General features: G+C 53.3%; 1 protein-coding gene across 1 annotated transcript; it reads left to right on the plus strand.

Moving 5' to 3' along the window:
* The first annotated feature begins 200 nt into the window (after positions 1 to 200).
* Positions 201 to 15,537, plus strand: CBLC (Cbl proto-oncogene C). Its single transcript, XM_052656444.1, has 11 exons — positions 201 to 550; positions 3,337 to 3,483; positions 3,814 to 3,970; positions 4,242 to 4,363; positions 5,426 to 5,563; positions 8,371 to 8,458; positions 9,271 to 9,402; positions 11,116 to 11,250; positions 11,610 to 11,690; positions 15,294 to 15,409; positions 15,515 to 15,537. Exons 1-11 carry the CDS (start codon positions 201 to 203, stop codon positions 15,522 to 15,524), a joined length of 1,476 nt encoding a protein of 491 aa, XP_052512404.1. The 3' UTR covers positions 15,525 to 15,537.

Below are 15,537 nucleotides of genomic sequence, written 5' to 3' on the forward strand. Positions count from 1 at the left end.
GTGAGAAACCCCATCTCTAAGGAACCCAGGTGCCAGAGCCCCCAGCCCCCGCCCCCTTGGGGCACACGGGTACCGGCACCTCCCCGGGTTCTCCAGGGCCCGCCCTTACCTCTCCCGCCTCGTCCCGCCCCTACCTGGGGCTGGGCAGTGCCGGGCCTTTCTCCGCGGGCCCCGTCCCTCCTCCGGCATCAGAGGGACCCATGGCTGCGGTGGCCCTGCGGGGACGACAGTGGGGAGAATCCCGCGCGTTCGGCCGGGCGGTGAGGCTGCTGCAGCGCCTGGAAGAGCAATGCGGGGACCCCCGGCTCTCCTCGAGTCCCCCCTCCCTTCGGGACCTGCTGCCCCGCACCGCGCAGCTGCTGCACCAGGTGGCGCAAGCCCGGCAGGACGCCGGCAGAGGCGTCCCCGAGGGTCCCGGGGGGGCGTGGGACTTTCTGGTGGTCTATCTGGCTAACCTGGAGGCCAAGAGCAGGCAGGTGGCGGCGCTGCTGCCACCCCCGGGCCGAAAGATTGCCAACGACGAACTCTTCCGGGAGGGCTCCAGACTCAGGTGAGCCCTTGCGCCGGGACAAGGTTGAGATCGTCAGTGGGGCTCCCTCAGGCTCCGAGCATCCTCCTCCCTCCGACCGGGAGTCCCGATCGCAAGCCCTTCTCCGTGAAAGAACCTGGGAAACTAAGCCTCCCAGGTTTTTTTTTCTTTTTTGGGCATGGAGACCCTGAGCTCACCATGTCCCCTCCTTTCTTGGCTCAGAAGCGAGCTGTTCGTCCCCTGGATTTAGACACACATTACGGAACGTGAGGACCCCAGGAAGCTTCCTGAGTGGGGAGCACTGGAGAAAGGGCTCTGAAGCCCCGATCACCAACCCTGCCTGGGACACTCTCAGAGCCTGTCTTTAGTTCCTTAGCCCGTCTTTAGTTCCTTGGGTGGCTAGCTCAGGACCTAGGGCTTTTTTTTTTTTTTTTTTCCCTTTTTGTCTGCAGGCTGCCTGCTCTGAATTTCCAAGAAAGGGCTGTTGAGTGACAGGGGCAGAGTTTTGAGATATAAGCCAGAACAGGGGTTGGAACAGTAGCTCTCAACCCCAACAGGCCCCCAAGCCCTTTCTTTAGAGCAAGTATTTTGTGGTGTCTCTTTAAATCTATTCTGAAATGACATACATCAAGTGAATAACCTACTTACGCATAATTCTTAAAAAAAGAAAAAAACACTATAATGCCTAAATTGTAGTATAAGGGAATGATCAAAGGAATGTTCTTTATAATAAAATTATTTATATTTGGAATGAAAATGCTAAGGTACTCTTACAGTTACTCTGGAAGGTAGAATTGACTGGTTCTTGTACACTTGTACCTGGGAAAATAATCATCCATTGCTGAATGAAAGAGACTTCCCTTGACACATAGGATAGTGAATTTCTGGAAAATTCGGAATCGATTTTCAATGTGCAAAAAATGCTTATGTAGGATTAGGACTCTGCTTTCACTGCAGAGCCAGGATTTGATCTCCGGTCAGGGACCTAAGATCCCGCAAGCCAAAAAAAGAAAAGCTTATGTAAAATGGAATTGGACTCTAAGCTCAGAGCACTGTAACCAGATTTTCCATCTTCACAAATGTGTGATGGGACATTGGAAAGTTGAGTAGGGGGTGGGTAAAATCTTACTGGAGGGGATGGTCCCCCACAATCTAGCCTCAAGCAAATTTCTAGAAGCTCCTTAGAAGGGTAGTATAACTCCACTGAGCCCACTGTTCTAGATTCAGTAGGTTCTAGAAACTAGGAAGCTTAGGGACTCAGTGAGTGGCTCAGTGGATTTTCTAGAGTCATGAGGTCCTAGCAGCTGTTTGATGGAGATTCTAGACCAGGACTTTCCACAAAAATCTAATGGAAGCAACACATGCAGTTTTTCATTTTCCAGTAGACATATTACAAAATGTTTTTTAAAGCAGGTGAAATGAATTTCAGAAACTTTAAAAAATTCATTATATCCAAAATATTATGAGCTCAACTTATAATCAATAAATATAAGGTGATGCTTAATATAATAATTCACATTCTTTTTTTTTTTTCCTTTTGCAGTAGTGAAAGTCACTTAGTTGTGTCCAACTCTTTGCAACCTCATGGACTATATGGTTCATGGAATTCTCCAGGCCAGAATACTGGAGTGGGTAGCGTTTCCCTTCTCCAGAGGATCTCCCCAACCCAGGGATCAAACCCAGATCTCTTGCATTGCAGGTGGATTCTTTACCAGCTAAGCTACCAGGGAAAGGATACCCACTCAGCTGGACATGACTGAGCGACTTTCACTTTCACTTCTGCACTAAGTTTCTGAAACCTAGTGTGTATTTCACATTTAGAACACATTTCAAGTTGGACCAGTCACATGTGAATAGTGACTGCATTACAGACTGTGGGAAGGGAGGGTGCTTAGAAACTATCAAGGGTTTCCCTATAAAAGGTGAAGTCGCTCAGTCGTGTCCGACTCTTTGCAACCCCATGGACTAGGCTTCTCCTTCCATGGGATCCTCCAGGCAAGAATACTGGAGTGGATTGCCATTTCCTTCTCCAGGGGATCTTCCCGACCCAGGGAGCAAACCCAGGTCTCCCGCATTGGAGGCAGACGCTTTAACCTAAAGGCATCAAGAATCCGACAGACCTGGAGGCTATTAATAGAAAATAATAAGAACAGTAACTAAGTAGCATGCCCTGAATGCCGACTGTACACCAGGTTGTGCCTGGCATCTTATGTGCTCATAAGATGGGTAAGAATCCTCATCACGTACCACCCCCCACCCCACCATGAGGTAGGGGCTGTACTTATCCTGTATTTATACGCATTTCACAGCCGAGGAAACTGAGGCTTGAAGAGGGAAAAAAGAACTTGTCAAAAATCACAGAGCTAAGTGTCAGGGCTATCCTCTGCTACTCCCCACACCCTGAGTGGTTTCTCAGGGAGGCAGTGAGCAGGAGGAAGCCCAGGGGTCCACCACCCAGGGCTGCTTAAACCAATAGGGAGTCTCCGAGCTCAGACTACCCTAAATGGCCCCAGCCCCAATGCTCCCCACATCTGACTAGGCAAGGCTTTGGACAGAGACTGGGATTCACTTGCTGGGGGATGCCTCAGATATGAGGCGGTACCTCCCTTTCCTTCACAGATGGGGAAAGAGAGGTCCCCAGAGGGGACGCGTCAGGACTGTAACAGGTGGTCTCAGAACCGACTTTCATCGTGCACTAACATCTTAGAGGCTGGGGGCCTCGTCCCTGCGGGTGTTCCCCACACAGCGTGGAAGGGTCAGTGGGGCTCCCAAGGTCAAGTCCAAGTCCTCAGAATCCATCCCCACAGGCGGCAGCTGGCCAAGCTGGCCCTCATCTTCAGCTACATGCACGCAGAGCTGGCCGCGCTCTTCCCAGGCGGCAGGTACTGCGGCCACACGTACCAGCTCACCGAGGTCTCCGCCCACACTTTCTGGAGGGAGCGATGCGGAGCCCGGTGAGTGAGCGCCCACCCCAGGACCCGCAGCGGCTACAGCCCCATCCTGCCCCTGACCAGGCGCCCAGGATCCAGGCCCCAGCCCCTCCTCCCCCAGACCCAGGAGTCAGGCCCCAGCCCCTCCTCCCCCAGACCCAGGAGTCAGGCCCCAGCCCCTCCTCCCCCAGACCCAGGATCCAGACCCCAGCCCCTCCTCCCCCAGACCCAGGATCCAGGCCCCAGCCCCTCATCCCTCAGACCCAGGAGTCCAGCCCCCGCTCCTTCCCAGGAATGCTCCCATGCTAGGCTCCCAGAGGCTTCATCTGCACCCCCATCCCCACCCCCATCTAGATGTGTGCTGCCCTGGGCTGAGTTTGAGGCAGTCTTATGCATCTGCCACCCTGTGGAGCCAGGCTCCACGGCCCTGGCCTTGCGCTCCACCATCGACCTCACCTGCAATGGCCACGTGTCCATCTTCGAGTTTGACATCTTCACCAGGCTCTTCCAGGTCAGAGAAGGCCAGGGTCTGAAGCCCAGACTTTTGGCCCTGGGGGAGGAGAGGTTGGGAGCCCAGACTCCTGGGTCTGTGGGAGGAGGGGCTGGGGGCCTGGATTCCTGAGTCCTGGAGGTGGAAGGGCCTGGAATCTTCTATGTCAAAGATATTCCTGAGGCCCATGGTGGGTGTGAGTGAGGTGTCTGTGTTCTTAAACCCTGGGAGGCACTAGGAGCGTGGGCAGCCTCCTCAGCCCCTCCCTGACCTCAGCGCTGCCCCGCCCTAGCCGTGGCCAACACTCCTCAAGAACTGGCAGCTCCTGGCGGTCAACCACCCGGGTTACATGGCCTTCCTCACATACGACGAGGTCCGAGCCCGTTTGCAGACTTTCAGAGACAAGCCAGGCAGGTAAAAGGGCCGGGCCTCATGAGGAGGAGGCTGCGGGGGTTGCAGGGTCTGGATCCTGGGCTGGGGTGTCTGGGTGACCCAGACATCCTTCAGAAAGTAAGCACTGAAGGGCCGTGGTACATGGGACCCCAGAGAGTCGAGAACTCAGAGGAAGAATGCTGAGTGCCCCTGCAACCTAGGTTGTCCTGGGACCACCTAAACCCGCCCACAGTCCAGTAGCTAAAGGGACAATACCCCTGGTCCAGCAAGGGGACTTGAAGATCCTGCCCTGGGATACAATCTGTTTCTCATAGGTTAGAACCCACACATCTGTTAAATATTTGGAATATGACCTCCCACCTGCTGGGAAACCAGACACCTGAGTCCTTAAAGTATTTCAAGCTGGGAGTTTTGAGCCATTGGATCCCACTAGAGGGCTAAAAATTGAGGCACTGAGCTACCTGGAACACCAAGAGGTTAAAGGAATAGGATGTCAGATTCCTAAGTCTTTGCAGGACAGAGGTGCAGGACCCCCAAGATGGAATGTTAGCACTTTTCCAGTTATACTTGAGGCTGGTGTAAAGGGAAAGAAAAAGGAATGAATCAATGGCCATAATTGAGAAGACCAGGTGTGGATTTCAGGAACAGCTGTATCCAGGTGCTCAAGTGCTGTTGTTGGAAATCAGTTCCTGTCTTTCCCCAGCTTTCCTCTGTGCTAGCCTCATTCTCAGACATAGTCTTTCCTTGTGGTGGCAAATGCTTTCCAGAAGCCACAGCTCTATACCCTACCAGCTTAGCATCCCCTATAGAAATGGGGTGCCTTGCTCCTATTACTTCCAGCCAAAGTCCCAGCGTCGTCTAAACCCAGTGACGGTGGTGGAGGAGCTTAACAGGTAAACACCGCAGACATTCGCTAAAGTGGGGACAGGGACCTAGTAGTGCCTCTTTTGTGTAAAAGGTAGGAAGTTTATGCGGGAGCAAGAATCTAGACACCTGGGCCCCCAACAGGGTGAGGGGCCGGGGGGTTCCAGAGGGTCAGCGGTGACCACTCCCTCCCCCATCCCGTCCTACCTTTTCCTCCAGCTACATCTTCCGGCCCAGCTGCACTCGCCTGGGGAAGTGGGCCATCGGATACGTGAGCTCAGACGGCAGAGTCTTGCAGACCATCCCTCTCAACAAACCCCTGTTCCAGGTGCTCCTGGAAGGACAGAAGGAAGGCTTGTGAGTCACCATCCTAGGAGGGATGACCACGTCTGAGAGCACAGGGTTCACAGACAGCATGCCTCTGGCAACATAAAATTGCAATACTGCAGTGTTCCACCAGGTGGCAGGCAGAGGTGCAGGCCTTGTCAGTTCCCACACAGCTGCCATGTTAAGCGAGCCGCAGGTCTAGGAGGAGTGTGTGGTAGCTAGGCACAACCCCAGGGGTCCCCTTCCTTGGACTTGCCCTCAAGGCTTTTGCTTCTAGATAGCCTTGTCCTGTTCTACAATCTAGACTGTGAGGGCAGAAGGAGAACTGAGCAAAAAGGGGGTTTTCAGTCTGTAATCTTGACCGCCCCAGGGCCCCTCTTTCCAGAGTCTGACTTGTGTGGGACAGCAGGGGTGAAAAAGGTAGACAGGGTTCCTGAGTCTCACCTTGGAGGTTTAACCAGAGCCTCCTTAGCTAGCGATCCTATCTATATGGTATGCTGAGATAGATAATGGATAGATCGATGATAGATGGATACATAGATGATAGATAGGAAGAAAGAATGGATGAACAGATAGATTAGATAGGTAGGTAGGTAGATGGATGGATGATGTTGGATAGATAGATAGAATGGATGGATGGATAGATATAGGGAGACAGATAAAATGCAGGATAGGTAGATTAGACAGGTGGCTAGATAAGTAGATGGATGGATGGACAGGCAGGTAGATATGCAGTTGTGTGTGTGCTAAGTCGATTCAGTCGTGTCCGACTCTTTGCAACCCCATGGACTGTAGCCCACCAGGCTCCTCTGTCCATGGAATTCTCCAGGCAAGAATACTGGAGTGGGTGGCCATGCCCTCCTCCCCGGATCTTCCTGACCCAGGGATCGAACCCACGTCTCCAGTATCTTCTGCATGGCAGGCGGATTCTTTACCACCGAGCCACCAGGGAAGCCCGTATTTCTATTTAAAGACACCTGGTTTAATATCTTTCGTTGATACATTCGCTTTGAACTTGTGGCCAGCAGCACATAACTCCCGCCTGAATGAAGCTCATCCCCACACGTATTTTCTCCATGAGGCACATCTTAGCCTTCCTGTGCTTGGGACAGGAGACAGCACCTCAGCACTCTGCCCCGGGGGTGCAGTCACCAGGACAGAGCACTGAAATGGGGCACTACACAGACTGCGGAAAGAACACGTTTATAATATGAGAGCTCAAAGGAAAAGGCCAAACGCTGCCCAGTTCGGTCTCAGCTAGGAGCAGGCCTGGCTGTGAATGATCCTGAAAGTGCCGCAGGGAATATGGATTTTGAGCTTCCAAGGACAGTTTGGGCTTCCCTGATGCCTCCCGCAGTAAAGCGTCTGCCCGCAATGCGGGAGACCCGGGTTCGATCCCTGGGTCGGGAAAGTCCCCTGGAGAAGGAAATGGCAATCCACTCCAGCACTCCTGCCTGGAAAATCCCATGGACGGAGGAGCCTGATAAGTTACAGTCCATGGGGTCGCAAAGAGTCGGACACGACTGAGCGACTTCACTTCACTTCAAGTACAGTTTAGCAAGTAGGCAAGTCTGCACACACAAAATCCACAAGTAATGAAAATCTACTGGGTGTGTGTGTGTGTGTGTGTGTATTTACGTAAGCATGTGTGCTCATGCCTGACTCTTTATGACCCCATGGACTGCAGCACCCCAGGCTTCCCTGGCATGCTATATGCCTTATGCTATGTACCATATATATATATACTATATACTCTAAGGTACTGAGTTCCAGGTCAGATTTCGGTGGAGGACTCCAGAGTTAAAATAAATATGAGCACCTTCTATCTGGTTTAGCCCCTCTGATCTATGTACATGAGTGCGCGCATGCACACACAATTCTAGAAATGGACAAGTCAAGAGAGAGGCGGGGAGGGGACATCAAGCTATTTCTACCTCACAGTGAGACAGTTTTCTAGGTCTTTAAACATTGACCCTAGCAGTTCCCCTCTCACTGGGTGTTTACGTGTGGGGACTGAGTCCTGTGTGTTCTCTAAGCACTGTCTTACTTGATCCTCATTACCCATCTTTAGCCTAGGTATGATTATGTCCACTTTACAGAAGAGAAAACTGAGGCCAGTGAGGTAGAGTTGCCCAATACTGTTCACTTATGACTCAGATGGGAGACTCAGGGTGTACAGAGCCTGGGGTGTCCTAGAGCCTGTCAATCAGACCTGGCCCACAGCACGACTGCATGGCCTCAGGCATCGCCTTTCTCATTCAGAGACCCGGTCACCCTCTGTGAAGTGAGAATAGTGTAGGTCCTTCCAGCCCTGCGGGCCTAAGACTGTAGGATCTGGTCACTCCTGCAATCTGTGACAAAGATGCTGTTATGGAGACTTCCCCAGTGGTCCAGTGGCTAAAACTCTGCACTCCAAATGCAAGGGATCCAGGTTTGATCCCTGATTGGAGAACTAGATCCTGCATGCTGCAACTAAGACGTGTCCCAGCCAAATAACTTTTAAAAAGATGGGGGTGAGCTGTGAAGGAAGCTGGTTTTGCAGTTTTAGGGGGAAAAAAAAGATGCTTTTACACTGGGGCCTGAAGACTCTAGGATGAGTGAAGTTCTGGGAGGGCTGGACCTGAGGTTTGATGCTTCCTGGTTCTCATTCATCTGGAGTTTCCAGAGCTGGAGTCCTTCTATGGGAGTCTGAGGGGACACAGTTTGCCCAAGTTCCTATTTGAAGAGAAGGGAGGGAAATATCCCCAGGTCGGCCATGTATTTGGGACAGCCGCTCCAGGGTAGGGTGGGGGCGCTGGATGCCCCCCTCCCTGTACCCACCTCCTCCCTTCTCCCAGCTACCTCTACCCAGATGGGAAGACCCACAACCCGGACCTGACCAAACTCTGCCACATGGAACCGCATCAGCACATCCACGTGTCGGAGGTGAGACCCAGGCCCCCACCCCGGCTCACCTGCCCCCCACTCACACTGCACTGCAGCTCAGGGATCCTCTCCCATGAGTCAGGCCCCAGACTCCCAGAAGCCTTCAGGTTTTGTGCTGGCTTGGTGGCCATGTGACCTGGGGTAAATTGCTTGACCTCTCTGTTCCTTCTCTGGAAAACACTGCCCCTCCTGCCTCTTACCCCGGGGCTTTCCTGGTAATGAAGCCAGGAAATGATACTGCTGAGATCATCAGGGCAGCTAATGCACTTTGTACATTCACCAGTGGCAGCTTTTAGTCTTCCAACCATCCCAAGGGGTGAGAGAAATGACAAACAAAATTTTGAGTATAAGTGTATCCCATGCAGGGACTTCCCTGCAAGTCCAGTGGTTAAGACTCCGCACTTCCAGTGCAGGGGGACAGGCTGGATCCTTGGTCAGGGAACTAAGATCCCACATGCCATGCAGTACAGTCAAAAAATTAAAAAAAAATTTTTTTTAATTTAAGGTGTATCCATGCAATATCTGGGACACACTTAGATCTCAAAATGTGTTCACTGTTCATCTGAAAATCAAATTTAACAGGGCATCCTGTATGTTTATTGGCTGAATCTGGCAACCCTCAGTGTAGACCAGCCCCAGAGAACAAGTCTGATAACAAAAGCACATGTAGGAGGCAGCTGGACACACAGCCTTGAACCTGGGAGAGGGTTCAAGGCTGGTGCTGAGGTTCAGGACTCACTCCCAGTGGCCCGACTTGCCTGCTCGCGGCTGACAGCACCCCTGCTTCTGGTGGTCCCCTTCTCACCTGGCAGGAGCAGCTGCAGCTGTACTGGGCCATGGACTCCACGTTTGAGCTCTGCAAGATCTGTGCCGAGAGCAACAAGGACGTGAAGATAGAGCCCTGCGGGCACCTGCTCTGCAGCCGCTGCCTGGCTGCCTGGCTGGTGGGTCTGACCCCGCCCTTCCTTCCCCACCACCCCGTCCCATACCCCTTTCCTCCAGTAGAGCGTCTCCCCTGAAGGCAGGAGGAGAAGGGGATGACAGAGGATGAGATGGTTGGATGGCATCACCAATTTGATGGATATGAGTCTGAGCAAGCTCCGGGAGTTGGTGATGACGGACAGGGAAGCCTGGCGTGCTGCAGTCCGTGGGGTCGCAAAGAGTCGGACACGACTGAGCGACTGAACTGAGAGCATCTCCCACATGCCTCGTCGACCACATGGGGAAACTGAGGCCCAGGGAGAGCAGAGGCTTGCTCCACCTATGCCTCTGCCTCTCTCGCTCTACACCGGCCGCCTCTGTTTCTCCATCTCCAGTTATATTATTCATGGAAAATGCTGCATTGGCCCCAGTGGGAGACAGTGGTGTCTACGGGACTGGCCACATTTCACATGCCCGAGCATCAGCAGTCCCTCGCTGGGTGATCTGGACCAGAGGCTTTACCTCTTTGAGCCTTATCTGCCTTCTCAGGGGAATGCGGCTGAGGCTAGTGACCTCAGGGGAGGATTCAGGCCTCTGGGTAGAGGGAGCCCCTGTGGGTAAAGGGTGCCTAATACACAGCTTTTCCTTTGTGACGGAAGTGATTGGTCTTAAGCTTTTGATTGGGGGGATTATCGTAGCAAAGACATCCCTCTGCCGGACTCAGCAACTAGCAAAACAACTAGATAAGGGACTATCAAGCCTGAGCCTTGAAGTTTCCCCTAAGAAAGCCCTAAGTAACTGAGCATGGAGTGTCCCGCTTCTCTCTTCCAGTCCCTGCTTTAAATTTGCCAGTCAACAGTGAATGCCCGAAATCCTAGGCACCCCACTCCACCCCCAATAAAGGCAGAGCCCCAGGTCTGCCTCCTCTGCCCTCCACCCTCCAGGACCTGTGAGTAGGAAGTCTTGTTCTTCAAAGTCCCTGATGGTTGATGCTGAGATGCGCCCGGCAGTCTTAAGAACCAAAGGGCCGGTCCAGCCACAACGCTGGCCCCAGTGGCAGGGGGTGTCTATGGGGGCCCCCCCACAATGAATACGTTAGGCCAGGCAAGTGTCTCAGGCATTCCTTTTGCGGCCCAGTCACTCAGTTGTGTCTGACTCTTTGTGACTCTATGGACTGCAGCACACCAGGCCTCCCTGACTTTCACCATCTCCTGGAGTTTGCTCAAACTCATACCCATTTGATAGAGTCGGTGACGCTATTTAACCATCTCATCCTCTGTCACCCTCTTCTCCTGTGCCCTCAATCTTTCCCAGCATCAGGGTCTTTTCCAATCAGTCAGCTCTTAGCATCAGGTAGCCAAAGTATTGGAGCTTCAGCATCAGTCCTTCCAATGAATCTTCAGGGTTGATTTCCTTTAGGCTTGACTGGTCTGATTTCCTTGCAGTCCAAGAGACTCTTAGGAGTCTTCCCCAGGCATTCCTACCCCATAGCATCTCTACCACGAGGCTGAGACCCACATAGCACCCTGTCTTCCCTGGGCTCCTCCTGACCTCAGGCAGCCCCTCCTTCCCATCCTACATCTCTCTCTCCATCTTTCTCTCTTCCTCCTCTCTCTCTCTGGTTCCCTCCCTCTGTCCTCCCCACATCACTTGGTGGGGGATAAAGGCCCCTGCCGTCCCAGGGGACGTGGTGGGAACAAGGAGACCCTGATCCTTTCCCTCTCCACCTCCCCCAGTGCTCAGACAGCCAGACCTGCCCCTTCTGCCGCTGCGAGATCAAGGGCCAAGAGGCTGTGAGTATCCATCAGTTCCAAGTCAGCACCACGGTGGAGGATCCAGAGCACAGCAGTGACGAGGAGGAGCTGGGGCAGGTGAGCAGGGCCAGGCAGGAGCTGGAGCGGGAATCCCTAGGGTCTGAGGGAGGAGGGGCTGGGGGTCTGGATCCTGGGTCTGAGGGAGGAGGGATGGGGGTCTGGACCCCTGGGTCTGAGAGAGGAGGGAGCTGGTGACAGGCTTCTGGGCTCCCAAGGACACGAACTTTCGCCTCCCCTAAGGTCTGGGGCTATGACTTTCTCTAGTATAACCCTCCCGAGTGTAGGACTTTGTCTCATTTTCCATTCTGCCTCCAAAGCCTACACAGCACCTGAATGCTGGGCCTCCTGGCAGGGGCACATGTAGGTGAGCAGAAAATGACGGCTCACACGCCCTCCCCACCCTCTGTCTCCCTTAGATGGCCGCTTCAGGTCCTCCCCTGCCCCCTCGGCTGGATCTGCGCCCCAAGAGCCCCAGCAGCAAAGGCCAGCTGGAGGTGGTGAGTGGGGCACTGGTCTGGGGTGGGCAGGTGGCTCCCGTTCACCCCTGGGGTCCCCAGTCTGGCTGGATGCCTAGGGGTGCAGGCCAGGCACCCATTCTTTGCACCCATTTACAGATGCCATCTGACATCCATACCTCTAGGGCCTCTTTTCTTCTTCTCTCCCTTACTCACCCCACCTCACTGGCTTTCTGGCTCCTCTTGCAGCATCCCAGGCATGCCCTACCCCAGGGCCTTTGCGCCAGCTATTTCCTCTGCTTAGATCTCCTTTCCCAAGGCTCACTTTCCCATCCCCTCCTCAGGGAGGCCTTCCCTGACCACTTATTGAAAATAGCGCCCCCATGGGGCTTCCCTGGACTGCCCTGGTGGCTCAGACAGTGAAGAATCTGCCTGCAATGAAGGAGACCTGGGTTCGATCCCTGGGTTGGGAAGATCCCCCGGAGAAGGGAATGGCTACCCACGCCAGTATTCTTGTCTGGAAAATCCCACAGACAGAGGAGCCTGGTGGGCTACAGTCCATGGGGTTGCAAAGAGCTGGACACAACGGAGGACTAACACTTTCACTTTCGGAGGCTTCCCTGGTGGTCCAGTGGTAAAGACTCCTAGCTTCCACTTCAGGGTGCACGGGTTCAATCTCTGGTCAGGGACGTTCTGCATGCTACGAGGTGTGGCCAAGAAAGAAAAGAGTGCCCCTCACCCCCACCCTCCCGTCCCTCCAAGCCCCTGCCTGTCTGAATTCTCCCTGTCCTCTCACCAGGCTGGCAGAGCATATAATCCATTCTTTTCCGTCACCATCAGCAGGTTGTCATCTTCCCGAAGGTTAGGACTCTGCCTCATTCTCTGTTATGTGAACTGTGCCTGACACACAGTAGGTGCTCAAGAAACAGACACTGAATGAGCCAGTGGAATGAGCCTTCCCCATAGCCCTAGGAAGTCGAAAATGTTCCTCTCCTCGTTTTCCAGAAGAAAAAAACAAAACAAAAAAAACTCAGAGAGGAGACTGCACCTGCCCAAACACACAGCCTAAAAGAAGAGAAAACCCTTAAACAAACAAACAAAAATCTGTTTATTTTCTTAGCAAGCCCCCACCTTGCTTGTTTCCCCCTGCACTCTTCACCCAAGCATTTTCCAAATCCTAGCTTCCTGGAGTGGGGGCGGGGGGTAAGGGGAGGTCTCTGTTAGATTTCAGGCTGAATACACACCAGATCCAATCGATACTGGGCAGTCTTCAAACAAACAGCTCAGGAAGTCCGGGAACATTATTCGGCCACAGAAAACAGAAGAACCAGCCGGGGAAAGGGGGGCCAGGGAGGCGGGGAGGTGGACGGTGACACCAGCCAGGGAAGCTAAAAACAGATCTCGACCTGCAGCCAAAACCAAATGGGAACAGTGAGAAGCACTCAGCCGGCTCCCAGCGGGCGATGAAAGGGACACAGGGCAGTGGGCCCCTCTGGCCAGATGGTCTCACCGTCACCGAGGCTGTGCCCTCCGCCCGGCAGACTCTTTCCTCCTCTGCCCAGACCCTTCCCAGTTCAAATTCCAGTCAACTCTTCTCCCTTCATTGCTTGAAACATGCTGCAGGAGGGAGCCCCGGTCTGCCACTTCCCAGCAAGGTGACTGTCATAATGAAAATAGCTCATATATGTGTGTGTAACTCTCGCTATAGGCCTAGGGCTACTTTTTTTCTTTTTTGGCCATGCCACACAGCATGCGGGATCTTTGCTCCCTGACCAGGGATCAAACCCGTGCCCCCTGCAGGGGAAGTGCGAAGTTTTAACCACTGGACTGCCAGGGAAGTTCCTGGCACTGTTTGGCTTGGTTCTGCTTTTGCTGCACCAGGTCTTCATTGCTTTGCATGGTCCTTCTCTAGTTGCAACCAGTGGGGGCTACTTGTACTCAAGGTGCCTGGGCTCCTCAGGCATCTCTAGCTGTGGCACACGGGCTTAGTTGCTCGGTGGCTTGTGGAATCTTCCCAGGCCAGGGATCGAACCCTTGTCCCCTGCATTGGCAGGCCTATTCCTATCCACTGTGCCACCAGGGAAGTCCCTCCCTGGTGCTGCTTTTTAATGGAGTCATTTAGTTGCCATGACAACCTGATAAGGTAGTTGCTATTATGACCCCTGTTACATAGAGGGGTACACTGAGGCTCCAAGATCTGAAGGCCACCCAGCTCAAGGATATGAGAGTCAGGACTGGAACCCAGGCCCCTGGCTTCAGACTCCAGAGTCCATCCTTGTTTTTCTTGTCTGTGAAATGGGTATGATGCCAGTCCCTGCCATGTGGGTATGATGAATCCCCTGACTGGGCATGCTCCCTCACAATGCTGTTCTCCAGCAGAGAAATCCCCCTTTGGGGGTTGAAACAGTCATTCAAAGGGACCCAGGCACCTTGCTGCGGCCACTGGGGACCTCTCCCATCCTCAGTGCCTACACGTGGAGTATATGGGGACAAGCATGGCATGGACCCCAGGGGTTGTAAGGAAGTCAGCAAGACTGGGCATTTGTAACCTGAATCAGATCCCCTCCCTCACCTCTCAGAAGCCCCCAAGACCTCAGGACTCCAAGAATTAAAGCCACCGTCCTCTCCATCAGCCCATAAGGCCTGAAGATCAGACCCCTCCCCAGCACTCTGACCTCCCAGCACCCCCTCAACTCCTTTCCAGCATCAATGGACTCCGTACTGTTCTAACAAAACCAGCAAGCCCACCCCGACTGCAACACTTCTGCTCACATCCTTCTTGCACTCAGACTTCTGCTCAGTCTCCCCCTCCTCCAAGAAGCTCTCCCCAGCCACCCTCAGGTTTGACCACCACCCTCCTCACCCTATCCACTGTCAGGTCGTTGAAGGATGCACAACTTTCTGGGATATTTCCTTGTTTGTGCACTGATGACTCATGTTAAACCTCTTCCTTAATAGACTATTGGCTCCATGAGGAGAGAGAGTTTTGTCTGTCTCCTTCCTACTGTCTCTTCAGAGCCCACAACAGTGGCTGACACACTGTAGCTACTCAGGAAATTTGTGGGATGGATGGATGAATAAACAAATGAATAGGTAGATTGCTGGGTAGATGGATGGATGGATTAACAGATGGATGGATGGACAGTCGGACAGATGGATGGATGAGGGGACAGAAGGGGGAATGGCTGGATGGATAGATACCTGGATGAATGGGTAGATATCTGCATGGATGGCTGGATGGATGGATGGACAGATGGATGGAAGGGTGGATGGATAGATGGATGGAAGGGTGGATGGATAGATGGATGGATGGATGGATGGATGGATGGATGGACTGATGGCTAGGTGAGCAGGTGGGTGGATGGATGGATGGCTAGATGGGTGAATGGATGGATGGATGGGTGGAGGTATGGATGGATAGGTGAATGGATGGGTGGATGTATGGATAGACAAACAGAAATTTTTTCTACTCAAGCCAGAGGTGTTAGGGGAACAAAACAGCATGGACTAGGGACAAGACCATACCAGGTTGCCCCCCACTCCACACCCCTGCTCCCTCCATCACCATGTTACCCCTGTCCAGGCCTGGAAGATGAAGTACTGCTGCAGCTTATCTGTGAAATTTCTTAATCTCCTCCCCTGCAGGCACCTCCAACCCTTCCCAGACTTCGAGCTCCTTTTCCCTTGCCAAGATTCTGGACTGAGGCTTCAGCCCCGTGGGAAGTCACCTCCAGCCCCCAGGCCAGGGAGGGAGCCCGAGGGTAAGTGCAGAGGGGAGCTGGGGCCTGGGACTCTGGGGTCTGGGGGCCGAAGGGGAACACTGGTGCTAGGAAATCAACATCACCTTTAAACTCTTGCCATTGCAGAAACTCCTAAAGCTAAAATCTCC

The sequence above is a fragment of the Budorcas taxicolor genome, chromosome 18 (assembly GCF_023091745.1).
Source record: "Budorcas taxicolor isolate Tak-1 chromosome 18, Takin1.1, whole genome shotgun sequence".
Taxonomy (NCBI): Eukaryota; Metazoa; Chordata; class Mammalia; order Artiodactyla; family Bovidae; genus Budorcas; species Budorcas taxicolor.

Excerpts from the sequence above, each read along its gene's own strand:
- CBLC (XM_052656444.1), top strand. The coding sequence starts at position 201 with ATGGCTGCGGTGGCCCTGCGGGGACGACAGTGGGGAGAATCCCGCGCG. Across the intron at positions 551-3,336 it reads CGGGAGGGCTCCAGACTCAG|GCGGCAGCTGGCCAAGCTGG; the intron begins GTGAGCCCTTGC and ends CCATCCCCACAG. Across the intron at positions 8,459-9,270 it reads AGCACATCCACGTGTCGGAG|GAGCAGCTGCAGCTGTACTG; the intron begins GTGAGACCCAGG and ends CTCACCTGGCAG.